General features: G+C 34.5%; 1 protein-coding gene across 3 annotated transcripts in view; it reads right to left on the reverse strand.

Annotated features, from left to right (window-relative positions):
- The window catches only part of LOC126762147 (hemicentin-1), a 268,515-nt gene that overhangs the window by 15,804 nt on the left and 233,981 nt on the right, over positions 1-18,730 (reverse strand). For 2 of the 3 annotated variants that reach the window (XM_050478702.1, XM_050478695.1), the window contains exon 16: positions 10,800-11,008. In XM_050478702.1, coding sequence (XP_050334659.1) covers positions 10,800-11,008 — 209 coding nt within the window. Of the gene's footprint in view, positions 1-51; positions 309-10,799; positions 11,009-18,730 lie in introns of all 3 variants that reach the window. The other variant, XM_050478685.1, reaches the window with a different exon arrangement.

Raw genomic sequence — 18,730 nt, forward strand, 5'->3', positions numbered from 1 at the left:
CTGTCATTTTGTGTGTGTGTGTGTGCTAAGTGGTAGTCGAATTGTACAAACTCAAACATCACTGCAGCTCTGATAAATCAGTAATTTCTGTTGCCTTCCATTCAGTGGCGCCATGATTTTGTTGCCCTTGCCGCCGCACGGCACGAATAGGTAGGGGGGATAACGCTTCGAGCGGCTGACAGCTGCAACGCCCGAGCACTGCTTGCTCTTGCCGCTTGTGCTGCCGGTGCCATCGCTTGCTGTGACTGTGAAATTGTTGCTACTGCCGGCATTGTTGGTGCAATCAAGCAGAGGTATTAGGAAGTCGCCTACGAGAAAATTGTTTTTGTTGTTTTTTTTTTGCTTTTAGTGAGAAAAAAGTTGGAATAATTTTCTATTGGGAAATTTGAAGATTTTCTGTCGTGATTACTACCAGCGGTGAGGTAAGAAGAGAAAGTTGGAAAAAGATGAGTACAAAATCGAATCGCTCGAATAACATTTTTGATTACATAGGGAGATAGTAGGAGTTAGAAAAAATTGAGATATAGAGTGAGTGAGAGAAGAAATATAAGGTTTAACAAAAGCTATAGCAGCACTAACTAATTGCTGGACTAACTAAGAGGGATATGTATGTAACAAGACCGAACAATAATTACTCAACCTACGCAACTTCGCAAATTTTTCGAAAACGCATGTATGTAAAAGAAATTTCTAAATACTTGGTTCATCTAAGAGTTCAAAAAGTACTTTTGGCTTAATTGTAATATTCGTATTACACAGTTGCTTATACATATCGGCTTTCAGTGTATACTTATATGTTAAAATGTGTATTATAGTAGATGGCTGGTGATTGTGTTTTTTTCGCACAACAGTGCCACACTAAGTCAATGTTCAATGTTGGATGTAATGTAATTGTAAGCATGCGCATTGCTTATTTTGTGACTAAGCTGAGCGAAAGATACAAAGTCGGCATATGAACTGTCCTTTGATCGAATTATAATCGAAAAATTTCTCTTATTTGGTCTACTAAAATTATATGAACTTTTATCTTTCACTTCTCTGAATCAAAGCTTCGGTGGACAATAAACCCCTGCTTTCGCAATTACGATAAAATCAAAAGAATCAGAAAATAAATGTATGCAATATATGAAATATACCATTTGCTCTAAAACAGAGTTCAACAGCTTTATTAAAAACAAAATAAGGAGCAAGAAACACGCTAACTTCGGGTACACCGCAACTGTTCATTTAAGTCATGCAGTTTCCATTGCAGCTAAAATATACAGAGATCCCATCTGGAATATTTCTTCAGACGTTTTATTATTGGCTTAAATAGTAACCTCTGTTAAATACTGTGAAGATGAAAAAAATGTCTAAGCAAGGACTTGAGCTTGCGCGCTTAGTTTGTGTGGCAGCTATATGCTTTAGTGGTCCGTTCTGAACAATATCTTCGGAGATCGCATTGTTACCGCAGTTAATAATCCGTGCCAAATTTCGTGAAGATATCTCGTCAAATAAAGAAGTTTACCTTACAAGCTCTTGATACCGAGCGCTAAGTTTCTATGACATCAGTATGCGGCTATTAGTCTGATATCGGCAGTTCCGACAAATGAGCAATTTCTTGGCATGGAAAGGATGTATGCGAAATTTAAGATCAATATCTAAAAAACTGAACGACTAGTGCGCGTATGTTCAGTCGGACAGACAGACGGACATGACTAAATCAACTCAGCTCATCACGTTGATCATTTATATATTGTAACCGTCAGAGTTAGTCCATCACATTTCATACTACTTTTTGAATATTTCTTCCAAGTGTTGAACAACCAAAAAATTGCACATATTACAACGGTATATTATTTACCGTTAGCTTTTGCTTCGTTTGCAGAATGAAGACTTTTTGATGATCACTGGAGCTATGCACGCGACAAAAGCAAGCAACCGCGACAATACGAGTATTTGGGCGTAGTGTTTCTTGTGTAAATAATTTTTATACTATAAATATCAGAACACACACTTAAGAATGGTAAAGCTTTATCATTTCAATCTCAATAAGTTGTTTTAGTCAATACTTATAAGATTCTATTCAGTGACATGCCAAGATCTATAGAAATAAGTGTTGACTTGCGAAAACTGATTATTCAGGATCAACTTTATGAACTAAGGGACGGCAAAATCACAAAAAAAATATTATTGGAGCACGGTCACAATCCAAAAAGTGGTCAGAAATTACAAGAAAAATGGTGGACTGGAGAATGCGGCAAGACCAGGCCTCCCAAAAGCAGCCATACTTGCGAATAGACTTAAATAATAAGAGAAGTGAAGAAAGACCTGACTGTTACAGCGCTATTTATTCAACAGAGCAACAATTCAGCGTAGAATTCGAGAAGATGGTAATTCCAGCCACTACAAGATCAAAAAGCCTTTCATCAGTAAAAATAGCTAGAAGGCGAAATTGGAGTTTGCCAAAAAGTACTATCAAATATCGCCAAATTTTTGGAATAAAGTAATTTGGAGTGATGAGAGCAAATTCGAATTAAAAAATACAAAAGGCATAGAAAAAATTTGGCGAAAGAGTCATGGGAGGCTCCAAAGTAAATGCATACAAAGCACCTTAATGGTCAACGGTAAACAGAAGGGATAGTCCTACGTACAGATGTTGAGTTCAAATTTAGAGCCCACAGCGCAAAAAATAAGCTTAGAAAGTAACTTTATATACCAGCAGGACAATAACACCAAATTGATGGAGCTCCTACTAATTTCTGTACTTGACTTATATCCTATTGAGTTTTAAACCAATACATATATGGATGTTAAGGCGGAACGATCTTCTTGTCGTTCCAATAAACAAAAGATCTTTATTATATTTAAGGGCTCTTGGAATAACAAACCACAATATCTTCCTCCTCTGCTGGTAGACAGCATGTCTCGAAGTCTTTTGGTTGCAAATAACGCTAAACGTGGCAACACTAAGTATTTAAACTCTACTTAGAAGGTAACCCTATAATGTATAGGGTTATACTAACTGTTGTTGCTAAATATTACTTATATTCTTTCTCAGATGATAGCGAATTTTGGAACTATATTACAAATGTACAATATTTAAATTAAATTTTTTTAATGCACATAAGCAAAATAGAAAACAAACTAGGCAATAAATTTCATTTCTCGAAAGATATAATCATTTTGATCTTTACATTCATAGGGTATTCATAGTTTTGTCGGATACTCTATATTATAGGCAATATGGGCTATTAGAAAGCTCTATATAGTAAATAGACTCTTTTACTATTTCACTGAGGCTCAAAAAAGAAAAAATCGAAATCGTTTGTTTGTATATTATGTCGAACTAAACTTATTACTAGAGGAAATCATATTTTTCAAGGGTGTCGCTACGGACGAGGCGCATCTAGAAGCTCATTCGCTCAGAGCGTTGAAACTCACTGATCTGAATGCTTCGACACTACTGCGAATGGAATAGGGCAATATTATTTTTTGTCGCTGTTTTATTAATTAAAGATACTACGCTGATTTTAAGCTAGCAAATACCGGCTTTTTGAAAATTTTCTGGCAAGTCCACTGACTGATTGCTAAAGAGATAAACTGATGAGGTTAGTAGAGATTGTAACAGAACGTCATTACTGATCTTCTCCTGAATAGAGTAGTCTCTGCGTTGGCGAAGGTCGCAGGTGCTTTTATCGAAAACCAAAAATCAAATAATGAAAGACTATTCAAATTGACTACCTATAAGGCTCTAGTTTTGCTCTCTTGTGGCTCTCATAGACCGATTTCCCCCTAAATTATGTGATATTTCAACAAATCTTCAAAACTCCCACCTGCATTTAGTGAACAAAAATATTGAAACGCATAAAATAAGAAAAAGTGCAGCATTGCAACCACCACAGGGTGGGAGGAGGGTGACACCGCTGTTTGTTGTCTTTCAATTTGTGCAATTGGTTCGCCCTTAAATACAAACATGAGTAAATTTATTGAAACTGCATATGTAGGCGCAGACAACTAGACACACATGTTTGTGAGTGTGTACGTATGTGAGCGGTATATTTATTGGCGTGCACATGTGGCACTAACGGAAATGTTGCACGTAAAGTTTATTTAGTTGTCGGTTTGGTGGACACCATTGTTGATGCTTTCAACTTCATCATGTTGACATCAAATAACAAATTGTAAACTTTCTTGTTATTGTTGTGTGCGCTTATTGTTGGCGCTATTATTGTTGTTGTTGTTGTAGAGCGCTGCTATTGCCGGCCATTCAGTGCTATTCGCGTAGCTCAGGGCCTCAGCGATGTACGCGCTGTGGCTGCTGTTTGTTTTGTTGTTATATGTTATACCATTGTTGTTGTTGTTGTTGTTGCTGTTATTGCGGTGAAATGCATTTTCGATTGTTGTGCAATTGTTACTTTTCGTGGCTATTTGCGCGCTTTATTGCGTATTTTTGTGTGTGCACACGCCAGTTCAGCAATAATGTTTTTGTTGTTGTAGCTTGCAAGCGTGTTTTTTTAGTTTTTCATTGTTTTGTTTAACTGTTTTTTTTCTGCCGGTGTTCCCTTTGTTGTATTGCAAATGCATTTTTCGTGTTTTCGCCATGATGCAGGCCACAAACTGTTGAGTGCAACAACAACCAACACAACAACAACAACAGCGGCAACAACAATCAACAAAACTGGCCACAAGTGCGTTGCATTGTTCGTAATTTATTACGCGCACACACACTCACGCACATTAATATGCATAAGCGTTTATTTATATGCATAAGCACACACACACACATATACATATACAAATACACAGCCGCATTCGTAGCCAACAATTATTGCCAAAGCCTGAATGGCCGACTAACAATAAATGAAATTCAAACAATGCCGCGCACAATAAACACAAGCGCTTCGGCGGAAAAATCATCGGCCCCAATCGTGCATGTCCTCGAGTGTTGCATAATTGAAATTTTAACTTCAATTTCCAATAGCCGATGGAGCGGCATAAAAGTTCGGCGCGTCTGTCGCTTTGAGCCAACATTTGGGCTTAAGTGCCGCAGACGCTGTGGGTTGTACGGACATCGGATTCACCGGATGTAATGTTGTTGCAAAGTAACAAAAACATATAATAAATTGAAATAAAGGAAAATTAAATCATTAAAAATAAGAACAACAGGGATTAAAGAGCTACGCAGTGCCGCGAGCGAACGAGCGTTTGCACTTTAGAAGCGATATTGTTCGATGGCTTAACATCGGCTGAATTCGGATTGAAGTATTAAATCAGACACAGAGAAGCACAAGGTGGTATCACGAACACAAGTACTTGAGTGACACAGAGAATTTAGTGAGAGTTAAGAAGACGTTGAAAATTTATGGCATACGCGATGTCCCTCCACCTCTGTTAGTTATGATAACATCGAAAAAGATAAGGAAACACTGCTTGAAAGTCGTCGTGTTGACATCTGGGAAATAGTGGAAGATCTCAACGTGGATCATGCATTCATCAAATGCATCATTACTGATACGATGATTTGGGCTTATGAATATGATTTCCGTGTTCGTGTTCCAAAAATAAAAAGCAATATCGCAGCCATCACTTAGAAAAAGTGTCTAGAATATTTGGTTAAGCATTAAAAAGCTTGCATTGCCTTTTTTGAAGTCGATAATAAAGGTTTGTATTAAAATACGTGAAAATTACTCAAACAAAGTTGATGAAAATAAGGAGAAAGGCTCAGAGAATACACCATAGAAAGTGTTTGTAATCCTATGAGTAGAATTGTAGCCTTGATCCAAATAAAGATCATACATTTTTAATCATATAAATTTTTAAACAGACGAAATATGTATATAACAGGAGATCCAAGCAGAAGCACTTTTTCAATAGCCTTTTTTGACACCTCAAGCGTGAGTCAAACTGTATTGTTATTTTTGTTCAGTATTGTTTGGAATTTCATCCTGAAGAGACTTCCGCTTGAACAACGTTTACAAAGCATTCAACTTCATTGCGAGAATTCACGTTCTGTATACTTGTAAAATGTGTTTCGCACGCTTCGCTTAACTTATGGTCAAAATAATCGGCCTACTGAGCGCATTATTCGCAACACCATCACCCATCTTGGCACCCCTCGATCTTCCCAAGCGAAATCACTTCCCTCTATGGGCTCTTGAAAAGCTCCCAGAAGATCCGAAGTTTTCGAGTCAAATTATGTTCAGCGATGAGGCCAATTTCTGGCTCAATGTGTATGTAAATAAACAAAATTCCTGCATTTGGAACGAAGAACAACCTGAAGGGATCCCAAAACTGTTATTTCATCCTAAAAACCCACTGTTTGATGTGGTTTGTTGGCCGGTGGAATCATTGCTCCATATTTTTTCAAAAAAGATGCCGGTGAGAACGTAACCGTCAATAGCGACCGTTGTCGCACAATGATAACCGACTATTTGATACCTAAAATTTAAGCTTTTGATTTCGGCAAGACGGTGATATTTCTTCCACATCGCATCCATTAATGGATTTATTGAGAGAACACGTCGGTGAACAGACAATTTCACGTTTTCGGCAACCAAGTCACACCGTTAAACTTTTTCCTGTGGGGATATGTAAAGTCTAGAGTCTATGATCTCGCTTTGAATCAGGCTTTGGAGCAAAACATCAGGTGTTTCATTCCTCACTTACCAGTCGAAATACTCAAACGAGTCATCGTAGATTGGACTCAACTTCAAAATAGAGAGAACCTAATACACAATTTTTATTTTATCACTAAGTAAAGAAGTAGAAAATAATTTCTTTGAATCAAAGTATCGTCATTCGTCATAGTTCAGAAAAACTGAAGGGTCCGAACAAAGTGTTCTTGCTGATGGAGTTTAACTGAACATAACGCAATATCATATAAGGGGTTATTTTCACTTGTAGTTTTGCAAGAAACCATGTCGGAGATATTAAAATAGTTCACAAAATTCGTTTATTTTCTGCCATGAAAGTGGACAGAAACACTTAATACATATGATTTCACAAACGAGGGCAGGGGGTGAATTACCAAAATCGAATAATTACTGAAATTTCTAGGGTTTACAGAGAAAGTTACACACTTTTGTTACTGAGCGATCATATAAGAAGATATGAGTTAAGCATATGCATTACAACCCATTGTAGATATCAAAGTGCTTTGAGGGAGTGTTTCGTCTGGAGACAGATTGAGAGAGAACAGGAGCAAGTACTTCAAATAGAAAATAATATCCGACGAATAATTTGAGATTAAAGCTTTATGTTACTTAAAAAAAATTATCAAATAAAAGATGAGTTCCGTTGTACTGATAAACACGATTTATAAAATATGAACAAGATAGTGGAGAAATTTCTGACATATAACGGAACTTCTCTTTATATAAATTTGCATTTCAACCTTTTGAGGCCAAATTTTATTTTTGAATACACTTGAACTCAAATGTTTCACATATATTGGTGTAAGCAGTGGTTATAAAAAAAGTAATTAAAATATTGCAAAAAATAAACAAATGCTATAAATAAAAAATATCATACGAGTACTTTTACAGGGAGAGCATCGTCCAATATATTTATTAAGCTAAAAACTATAATTTTTAAACTCATACTATGACTAGGCAAATATACGTAGTCTAAACAATTGAATATAATCTTATTACACAGAACGTTACTAATTTGATAGAAATATTTGTACAATACGATTTATATACATATGTAAATTGACAGTGGCTTTGGTAGTATTTACACAAGCAAGTAAAAATTTATAAATAAATTGAGTGAAATAAAATTAAAACTTAAAACAACAAACAAACATTGTGCTTAATAATTACGATTTTTACATGCCAACAAAGTAGAAAATAATTACAATAAAAACGCATCACAAATATTTATCAAAATTATAATTACATAACTACAAAAATTACAGAAATTTTTGAAATTCTATTAAAAATTATAATATTTTTTGATTAGTTGCTAAATTTTTACAATTTTACAATTATTTTATTCATTCGAAGTTTGAATGAGTAGAGCAATATTTCGGTAGCATGCTGGTAAAAAAAATAGGTCGACTTATTTCAAGCTCGTTACTTTGATTTCGAGTTGAAATCTGTTATTATGGTTTTGAAATAATTTATTAATTCATTGGAGTTTACTTCCTAAAAGTAATGTATTGGAATACAGCAAAAAAACTTGAATAAGTCGTTAGGAATATTTGAAATCGATTGATCGATCTATCCTAAATAGAATGAACTTATTTTAAGGTATTATGTCAATTTGATTTATACATAAGTGGTTTCGATATTTGCAATACAAAATAAAGTGTGAGGAAAATGAATCAAAGATTTTCAGATTTAAAAAACTTACATATGAGAATCGAGAAAAAGTGAAATTCAAAAAGAAAAATTTAAAACATGTTTGCAAAATTTATAGAATTGAAGAAACCTTAAGATTTTCATAATTAAATAAAAATCTAAAATTCGGAAAATTTTACAATTTAAGAAATTTTAAGTTCGAAACTTTTTTTAGCAAGTTATAATTTTTCGAAATATAAAAAATTATAAGTTCGACAATTTTTAAAGGGATTTAGGAAACTTTAAATTCAAATATTCTCAAAGTATGAAATTTCATATTTAAATATTTTTGTAAAAAAAAGAAATTTCATCAGTGAAATTCAAAAATTTTACAATTTAAGAAATTTAATTTTCGAAAATATTCTAAAATTTAAAATTTAAACTTAAACATTTTTATAACTAAAAAATATAAATTTTCAATTTTCGAAGTAAAAAATTTCAGTTTCGAAAGTTTTCGGTGTTAAAAAAAACAATAGTTCAATAAATTTAGAACTAAAAAAACTTGAATTCAAAAATTCGAAAATTCTCAATATTTAAAAATTTACAAAGTTACAAAAACGATAAGATAACAAATTTCCAAAATTTCAAATTACTTATTTTAAAAAATTTCAGAATTCATAAATATTTGAGATTGAATATTTTTAAAAAATCTTATAATTAAAGAAAGTTTATGTTCAACAGTTTTGAAAATTCAAGAAATTTTAAGTTCGAAAATTTTTAAAATTTAAAAAATCATATTTGTTATATATTATTAGAAAAAACTTCCAAATTTAAAAATAATTCGAAAACTTTCAATATTCCAAACTTCATTTTTAAAAACTTGTATAACTAAAGAAACTTTAAAACTATATAAAATTTACGTTCGAAAATTTTTCAGAATTTAAAAAATTTAAATTCGAAAATTGTTTCTTTTAGATCTATTATTATTTCAAATATTCACAAATTATCAGAATTTAAGAAAGAAGAAAATTTTCAAAGCTTAAAAATTCATATGTAAAACAATTTATAGTTACAGTAATTTTTAAGGAAAATTTAAATAAAACTTATAAAACTGTAAGTTCGAAAATTTTCAATGTTTAAAAATAGATATCTACAAATCTTTATAATTAAAGAATTTTAAGTTCGAAATTTTCCAAAATTTAAGGAAATTTAATTTTATTTCAGAAATTTTAAGTTCGTAATTTTTAAAGCTTAAAAAACAATATGAATTCTAAAATCCTCAGAATTAACAAAAAAAATTTTGTAAGTAAATAATTGTTTAACATTAAAACATTTACTAATGACTAAGTTTTTGGGATTAAACTATACCTATTTGAAATTATGTGTTTAACGTGTAAGGAAATTTAAATTTAAAAATTTTTAGAAATAAAAATTTTCTAAAATTTAAAAACTTCGTATTGAAGGTTATTTGAAATTTAAGAGAGTTTAGAGTAAATATTTCAAATTAAAGAAAACTTAAATTTAAAAACTGTCAGAATTAAAAAATAAGTGTAAATAAAATGCTCTAAAATTGTTAAATAAAATATTGTTGAACTTCGAATAATTTATTAACTATTTAATTTCTTAATTAAAATTATGTGTTTTATCAGTGACTAAACCTTATTTAAAGTTTTTAACAAATTTCACAATTTTGCTGAGTCGAATAAATATTTTTTCAAATCCTATTTCAATGTAATTTTCAACTCTTTATGTAATGCAATTAGATTTATTCAGTTTGTTCGCATAAATAAATGCATAAAATGTCTCCTATAAATTTTATGGTTTTCTGCGTTGAATTCTCGGGAGATTTGTTGTTGCAAATAAAGTTATACAATAATTGAATGATTTCGAATCGAGCAAATCAGTGTCTTTACATGTCACTCTACAACTACTTATTCGTAATAAAATTCTAATGCAACCGCTTTCGAACATTGAATTGCAAGTACGACTACAAATACAAACACAAATACATAGAAATAAGTAGAGCAAAGAGAAAGCGGAAGGAAGTTAGCGCAAAATATCGAATTGAACAAGTTTTTTACAAAGACACACACATACATACAATAAACAAATACATATACATTTAAATAAACATACAAATAAAAACACAAACAGAAAATTGTAGAAGCAACTTTATTGAATTTTATTTTATTTTTACACACACAAATACATACAACAGACCAAAGAAGACAGATGGGGAGGGGTAAGAGAAAAGTTGTAGAAGCACTAAAAGCAAATAAAGTGGAGAGAAAGAATGAAAATGTGTAAAGCAGTAGAAAAGTTTCAACTAAATCTACTACAACTACAACTAAAACAAAGATATGCAAACTAAATATAATAGTTAATACAACACACACACATATACATACAAATTACATAGCTATCAAATAGAGAGTAGAGTAGAGTAGAGTAGAGTAGAGTAGAGTAGAGTAGAGTATACAACAAATTTTGCAGACTACAGTTTATTAAGTATAGATTTAGGAATTTTGCTCGTACCATTGAGGCTGGGCTGTGCGTACTGTATGAAACCCTCGGAGATGTAATGGTGTTGACTGCTCGTTGTGCTGGCGCTGCAGCGCGGCCCCAGCGTCGAGGGCAGCACGCGTGCGGCGCGTATGTCGGCGGAGCGTGTTCCGGCCAGCGCCTCTTCGTCGTTCAGCGCGTCCTCCTCGATGTACATGGACGGCACATCACTGCGGGCGGGTCTGAAAAAAAAAACCAAAAACAAAAAATAGATATATATTAGTTTGGTGATTGATAAGCTTTTTCTTTAAGTAGCAAAGAAAGTGAATTTTTGAGAGTGCATAAATTGTATAGTTGGCATTAAAGTTAAATTAAAGAAAAAATTCCGTGGCATTCATAGTAGAGCTCTTGGTATTCGACTAATCGACTAACCAAATAAACCGAGTACGGCTTTATTTGAATAATAATATTCGGTTTGCAGCATATGGATAGTCGTAAGTCTTCGACTATTCATTTTCGATTATACGGCTAACCGTTTGTTGTCGACTATTCGAATAGTAAGCGTTCAACTTCTACAAACCGAAGAAAAATGAGTTCGGTAAATTTTGTATGATGATCAACCCATCTCTTAATTCGTAGTAAAGTCGTAGATGTGGGAGTAATTCGCTACCGAATAAATTTCGTCTGATTTGACAACAAATTGCTGTGGAATAAAATATATAAGGCTTCATTTTATAGCATTTGCTTTTACTTGACTTCCGAATCTGCTAACATTCTCTTCTCATAAACATTAACCTCATGATCATTAGCACAATTCTTCACAAAGCTAGTGGCAAATAATTGCGGATTGGGGTCGCATATAAGCCTTAACTTCTTCTAAGCACATCTTTTTCTGTAGCAAGAAGTATAGAATCTAAAAGAGCATAGACAAAGTCATCAGTTATCGTTGAGTCTCTCAAGAATTTATGATTAGGAAATGATCATATTTGACTTTGATCACCTTCAGCCAATAGCTAAGGCTAGGCTCTCTGATAGGTCTTATAGTAATTTTTTTAAATTACGGATCATTGTCGTCCCAAAACTCGTCTAACCCATAATTGCTTGGGTTTGGTGAGACCAAATAGCGTGAAAAGATTGGCTTACAGTCTCAGTGTCTTAACCGATTTCATTCTCCAAACTTCAAATATTTTTTCATAATTTATTCAGCTTTGCGTTGCTTTACATACATATATTCGAATAATTGAAGTAAATTTTACAAATTGTTTATAGAATATCAAAATTTCTAGTTCTCATATGATCAAGCAGGCTAACTCAGCTGTTGCTTTAGTAAGAAGTGGTGTGTTTCGGTGGCATCAGGCCTTTTTGTAATGAGCAAGTCCAAAATGAAAACGATGCTCATTGTCTTTTTGACATCAAAGGCATCGTCCACCATGAATTTGTTTCTCCTGGACAAACCGTCAACGCCAAGTTTTACGTGGAAGTCCTCAAGAGACTCAAACGAAGGGTCAATCGGGTCCGACAAGACATCGCAGCCGATTGGAAGTTGCACCACGACAACGCCACGGCTCACACCGCCTCTCTTGTGAACAGCTACCTAACCAAGACCGGCATCCTAATGCTTCCGCAGCCGCCCTACAATTCACATGTGGACTCCGGACTTCTTTTGTTTCCTTGCCTGGAAAGGCCGATGAAATGCAAGCATTTTGAGACGGCAGAGCAGATCCAAGCAGCATGGACCTCGACTCTCAGAATGCTTTCCGTGGCGTGGCGCCTTCAATGTTTGGAAATCGCGCTAGCAGCGCTGCATCGACGCAGAAGGTGCCTATTTTGAAAATTTTTAGAGAATTGTAACGATTGGGTCAACAAATTTTTTTAAATCGACTCAGTTCTATTACTTTCGGGGCAAACCCTGTAGTCGTCTATTCTCAATTAAGATGTATAATGAGACTATTCAAGGCTCTCGTAGTAAATCTGTGGTTTATGGATTTGATAGAGATTTTTCCTTTTTTATGCATATTTTTAGGCGAGAGTTTAAAATTTAACTGATTTTTCAAAAAAAAATATAAGACATTGCCTCGCTATTGATGGTAATGACTTTCCTGCCTCATTTCGAAAAAAGGCACAATGATACCACCACAATCCGCCCCAAATAGTCAAGTTTTGACGGTTGCAACTGCGATTCCTGAATCACACGAGGATTTAATTCACCCCAATAGCGACAAATTTGTTTGTTGACGAAATCATTAAGGCAGCGTTGGACCACATTTGAGAAGAATCTTTTGCGTGATGAACTCTTACAGTAGTCACCGGAGAAGGTGGACTTTCGTAATAATCTTGGACAATTTGTACCCAAGAAAAACGGGATGTAATGAAATAGAAAACTGAACAGGCTGAAAAAAACTGTCACAAATTAGAAAATAGACAGAACCGCCGCGAGCTGTCAAAATCACGTTATCCCTATTGGTAGACGCTGTACCACCAAATGGACAAGCAGCTAAAATACCTACAAACTAACGAAAAACGATTATATTAAAGCTGCTTTCATACATAATTATCTTCACACAGGTATCATAAAATATATCTTTGGTTCAGAGAAAAGCCAAACTTATTCTGTAGAGCTTAGCATCGCTGCATTAGAATCTTACTCGAAGCAAACGTTGGATTTTGTACTTTGATTAAAACCAAAACCACTGCACCATCAGCGTTTAAATGAATAACACATCAGTGTGGCTTTATTTGCGAGAATTTTTTTAACTCAATCGCCAAACAATGAACACAGTCGATTTTTGAGCGCATTTTTGTTTTTGGTTATGTTGTTATTACCATTGTATTATGTAACCGAAAACAATGCGCAGTAATATCTTAAATAAAGCAGAAATATTTGTATAAATTACTTGCGCATTTATGACCGCATCGTTAAAGTGAAATAAAAATTTAATAAATAAACAAAAACAAAAGCAAAACGATGCCACAAACAGCGCAACCTTCATATTTTTAGATACGCATGCAGTTAAAAACAAAAATGTATATTGGAAAAATACAAGTGTGTGCGATTCGCTGTTCATCGATAGCGGCGCATTGTGATTTAAATTCATTGGTTGTTCCAACAGCAATAGCGAGTTTTTTTTTTAATTTTTTTTACGCGTTAAGTTTTATTTATTTCCTCTTTCGGAATTATTTAAATTCTTTGCTATTATTGTTGAAAGCGCAGTCACTTGAAAAATATTGCATACTTTTGTGCGCGTTGAGCCCAAGTGGAAAGGTAGCTGGGAATATTCGATTTGGTGAAGAGAATTTATTCAGTAGCATATAGAAAAATTTCTATGAAGTCGTTGAAAATTTTCAAAAATAATAAAAAAAAAGATTTTTTAAAATTTAAAAAAATTTTGAAATTAAAAAAGAATATTTTATTCTTAAGCTTCATCGGAATAACAAGTTTTTAACAAAAATTTTACATTTTATAAAAATTAAAATCATTCATAGTCCACTCACAATTTCCTAACCAGAATTTGTACTATTTTTGAAAACCGCACACTTTATTACGATCATTGAAATTGGTGGCGGAAATCGAAGCGAACAACAACAACAAGAAAACCAACTGCGGTGACCGCTTAATGCAATAAAAACTTTGCTGCATGCCATAAACAATAGAATGTATGAAAAGACAAAAGCATTAACAACAACAAAAGCAAAGAAAATCAAGCTGACGATTTCCGTTATGTTGCGGCGGTAGCAAGCGTCAATAGCGAAACGGGAACCGTGGCGTGTCCTGTTTACATTTCGACTTTCGACTATTTCGGTCTGCCACGACTGCGTACACACGTGTGATTTTTGTAGCAACAAAAACAACATACACACACATTTATGTGACATTGTTCTGCACCTATGTGTGTGTGTGTGTGGCAGCGTACACAAACACAATGCAAACATCAATACAATACTCACTTCCGACAGTTATTTGAGCTGGAAAAATTATGAAACCACACAAACGAGTAAACAGACAAATACATTTACAGAGACGAGCAAGCTTGGAGTGGTCCGCAGTGCCAGCGGAGCTTAAAGGTTCAGTAAATTGATCAAAGTCTTTAGTAGATAATATTTAAGGCTTTACAAACGTTTATATTTTGAATTTCCGAGTTCAGTTGCTTTCTTAATGCATAAAAATATAATTTCGACGCGTAAAAAGATTTCCAAATATTCAAAAAATAAACTTTTACTTGTTTCAATTTTACTCCAGGTGAGTCCCTAAGTTTTTCAGTTCATTATCGATCAGAGATGGCTTGTAAAATATTTGTAATTTGTGTCCTACTTTAAATGTAATTCAGATAATTCTGGGTTGTATATTAAAAAATTAACGAAACAATTAAAAATATATCATCAATATTTATTTTGTCGTTTCAATAGCACTCTAAATGTTTCCTTTATTTTAACGAAATTCACTTTTCATACTTAAGCATTTTTTGGAATGGCCTTTAGCTTTCTTAGCGAATTTTTTTCTATCTCTTCGATCGACTGAAAGCGGCTCCCATGAAGCGGCAATTTCAGTTTGGGGAACAAGATAAAATCCTACAGAGCCAAATCTGGTGAATACGGCAGTTGATCGATGGTACTCACTGCGTTTTGGGCTTTAAATTCGGTCATAATCTTGGCTCGAGGCGAAGGTGCATTATTATCGTGTAAAATTCATGAATTTTTCTTCCACAATTCCGGTCATTTTCGAGTAATGTTCTCACGCAAACGCCTCTGCAACAAATTCATGATGCACCAAACCACGAGTATCGAAAAAGCAATGAGCAGCACCTGAAAAAAATTCAGCTTTATCGGGACAAGTTGAGCAAAAACACGATTCAAACCCAAAATATCCATCAAAATCATTCGAACGGACTCGCGAAAGGTGTCGAGCTCTTTGCCATCTCTCTTAAACTTGCCTGACGATTTTCAAGCACCAATATTTTCATCAGTTACCGATGTCGAAGGTCATCAGGAACGAGGCATGTGTTCAACGATCTCTCGACTGTTTTTTAAGGCTTTGTACCACTTGTAGGCTGGTGTTTCCAATAAAACTGAGTCACCGTAAGCCTTTTACAACATTTGCAACGATTCCACACACGAAATTTGGTTAGAAATAGAAACTTCGGAAAAAATTCGTTGTTCGATGTTTTTATCCCTTGTAAAAATCACAACGCACTACTGAGGTGTACCGACTTAAACAGCTGCTGTAAGCAAACTGGTTGAAAGATCGCGCTCATATATTGGCATATTAATTAAGGACAGTCCTACTAACTTAGAAAAGTACAATTTTTTGAAATATCACTTACTCGGGAATTTAATTACAATTTCCGGGTGCTTTTTGTCACAATGTATGGTTCACAGAACAGTAAAGCTTCAATCAATTTATTTATACTATACTCATTGCATCATATAGTGATGGAAATTGCACAAGTCAGAGGCTTTTAATAAATAATATTTGACATTTTGCAGGATCTCCCCCAACCATGCAGAACACTTAGAGAGCCTTAAGTCATTGGTCTAATGCGAGCTTGTATTAGTTGCCAACACTGTTATCTCGAGCTTGTAAATAGCCGAAATCCAACCTTTGCTGTAAATTTTTCTATTATAAGTTTGTTCTTTGGGTCATTTCTGAGGGATTGGAGCTACTAGTTCGTAACAAAACCTTTTGAAAATTATGAATTTGTTCTTTTCAAGAAATATTCGAAATTGCTTCATTCAATGTGATCTTTAGCAATCTTTTCAATTCCAAATCTTAATAAAAAAATGTTGAGCGAATCAAACATTACTGAAATATTTTTGAGGAGTTTTCATGAGTAGACAGCCATTGGCAAGATATAAATCATCTCTTCCGGTTAAATTAAATTGAATTAACTATAATCTCAGCAATTTCACAATCGGTCCGAAAATTCAATTATACTTCGGGTATGGCGAAAACGAGAACATTCTGTTTTGGCTTTTTGAATCGATTTCCAATTGGATTTCTATTAGACTTGCTGTCTTACACAAAGTTATTTGCCATAGTTTCCATTACATTAATTTTTTAACAAATAATATTTGAAAGCTTGGTCTTTAGTTCATATTTATGGCGGCACATTCGGCAAATTGCAGCGTGCTACAAGTCTGTGACCAACTGAAAGTGGCAGGTGGATTTTATGAGCAGTTTATTCCTAATCCAAAAACATCAGTGGCTACGAAATTATATGCCTACAGCGACAGCTTTGATAGGGTACTGACGCCTATAATTTGGATGGTTTTTCGCGATCTTTTCAATGTGTCACCTCGTGACGTGAAATAAGAAAAGTGAGTGCGCAGTACATATAAGAGACGGTTCGAATCAGCACCTCTAACGAAGCATTCTGAAGGTTCCAAATGCATTACTAACAGTCCGCAAAGTATTTAAATAAGAGTTGTACACTTGCTAAAAGGTGGTCTGATCATTAAAAAGAAAATGGAAACTTAGATGACGAACCAGGAAAAGCGAGGAATCGCATGACAACCAAAAGTAAGGACAAATCTTTTATTCTAACTTTTTAAAAATATACCACTGTGCAGTCAAGAAGGCCAAACGGCTTTAATGAAAGCCAAAATATCAATAAAACATTTAGCGGCAACAGAAGATTTCATTCGGTTACTCCAACATACCAGGAGGTCACTTCCTGTAGAATATGTGGAAAATTTAGTTGCAAGTTTGCTTTAATAGACAATGCGTGGGATTGGAGCGTATATTGAACAAAGCTAGCTACAACAAAGCAATGTATTTTCTATAATTACAACATTTTTTCCAATAAACGAGACTTTGGAAAACGAAAACATTATTTTTAACGCGCTGGTTATTTTTAAAATAATTATCGCCCGTCAACTATTGAACTAGGAATTTCGTGTGAGTCAAACACAAACCGAAAATACTGTTAACTGGGTTGCCGCCATTGTTCGCACACATGATTTGTACATAAGCAAGTGGTCGCTGCCCAGCAGATACAAACAGCATTACACAATCCACACACCACAATGCATGTTTATATGTATATGTGTGCATATCCACTCGCTCAACTGTGTTATCATAACGGAACACAATCAAAGCGAGCACCGCGCGCACCCTAGGCAGTCCAATAAAAATGGAAGTGAACATCAATTTAATCAAGAAATTGACTCAATTAATGTAATTGAACGGAGTACCGGCTGCGGCGCTGACCGAGCGGGCTGAGCAACCAGGCGCTGGCAAATGAGAGGAGTTAGATGGAAAGCGAACTAGTCGACAATAACGGCATATTTGGCAAGCGGAATTTGTGTGCAAGCAATATTAGACATGTGTGCGTACATGTAAGAGTATGTGTGTGTGTTTATGGTTGGGTGCCTGTGTAAAGTTGATGTGCGAAATTTTAGACAAATTCAATTGGAGCAACGAAAAATTTCAAAGCAATTTGCATAAAATCATATTTCGACGATTAAGTTTCGGCAGCAAGGCAACTAAAATTGCGCAAATGTGGAGGTATTGCATAGACTAACTGTTAATGAATGCACATAAGTAGCTTACAAGCGAAATTTATGTGCTTGTGTATTTTTCTGGAACCTAAGCGGGTCACAAATTTGCACATACTCGAGCGACTGCTAATATAAAATGCAAACACACATTTGTTTGACTCCATTGCAAGGACTTCTAAGTTTTGCCGCTTATTTGTATTCGAATTTGGTGGCCTTCTCGAGCTTTTCGAGCGCTGCGCTGCCACACCGCGTCGCTGTGACTCATTTGAGTGAGTGTGTGTGAGCAAACTTAAGCGATTCACATGGACTTGGTTTTGTTGAAGCATGCAGGAGGGAGGAGTGAGGGCATGCACACATAACGGTGCTATTATTGCAAAGTAGCTGTACACTCTCCAAATAAAGCTTAGACATTTGAGAGTTTGTGTGTGTGTTTGCTGCTCTTGCCCACCAAGTTAAGGGCAAAAGTTGTT

The sequence above is a fragment of the Bactrocera neohumeralis genome, chromosome 2, assembly GCF_024586455.1.
Source record: "Bactrocera neohumeralis isolate Rockhampton chromosome 2, APGP_CSIRO_Bneo_wtdbg2-racon-allhic-juicebox.fasta_v2, whole genome shotgun sequence".
Lineage (NCBI taxonomy): Eukaryota > Metazoa > Arthropoda > Insecta > Diptera > Tephritidae > Bactrocera > Bactrocera neohumeralis.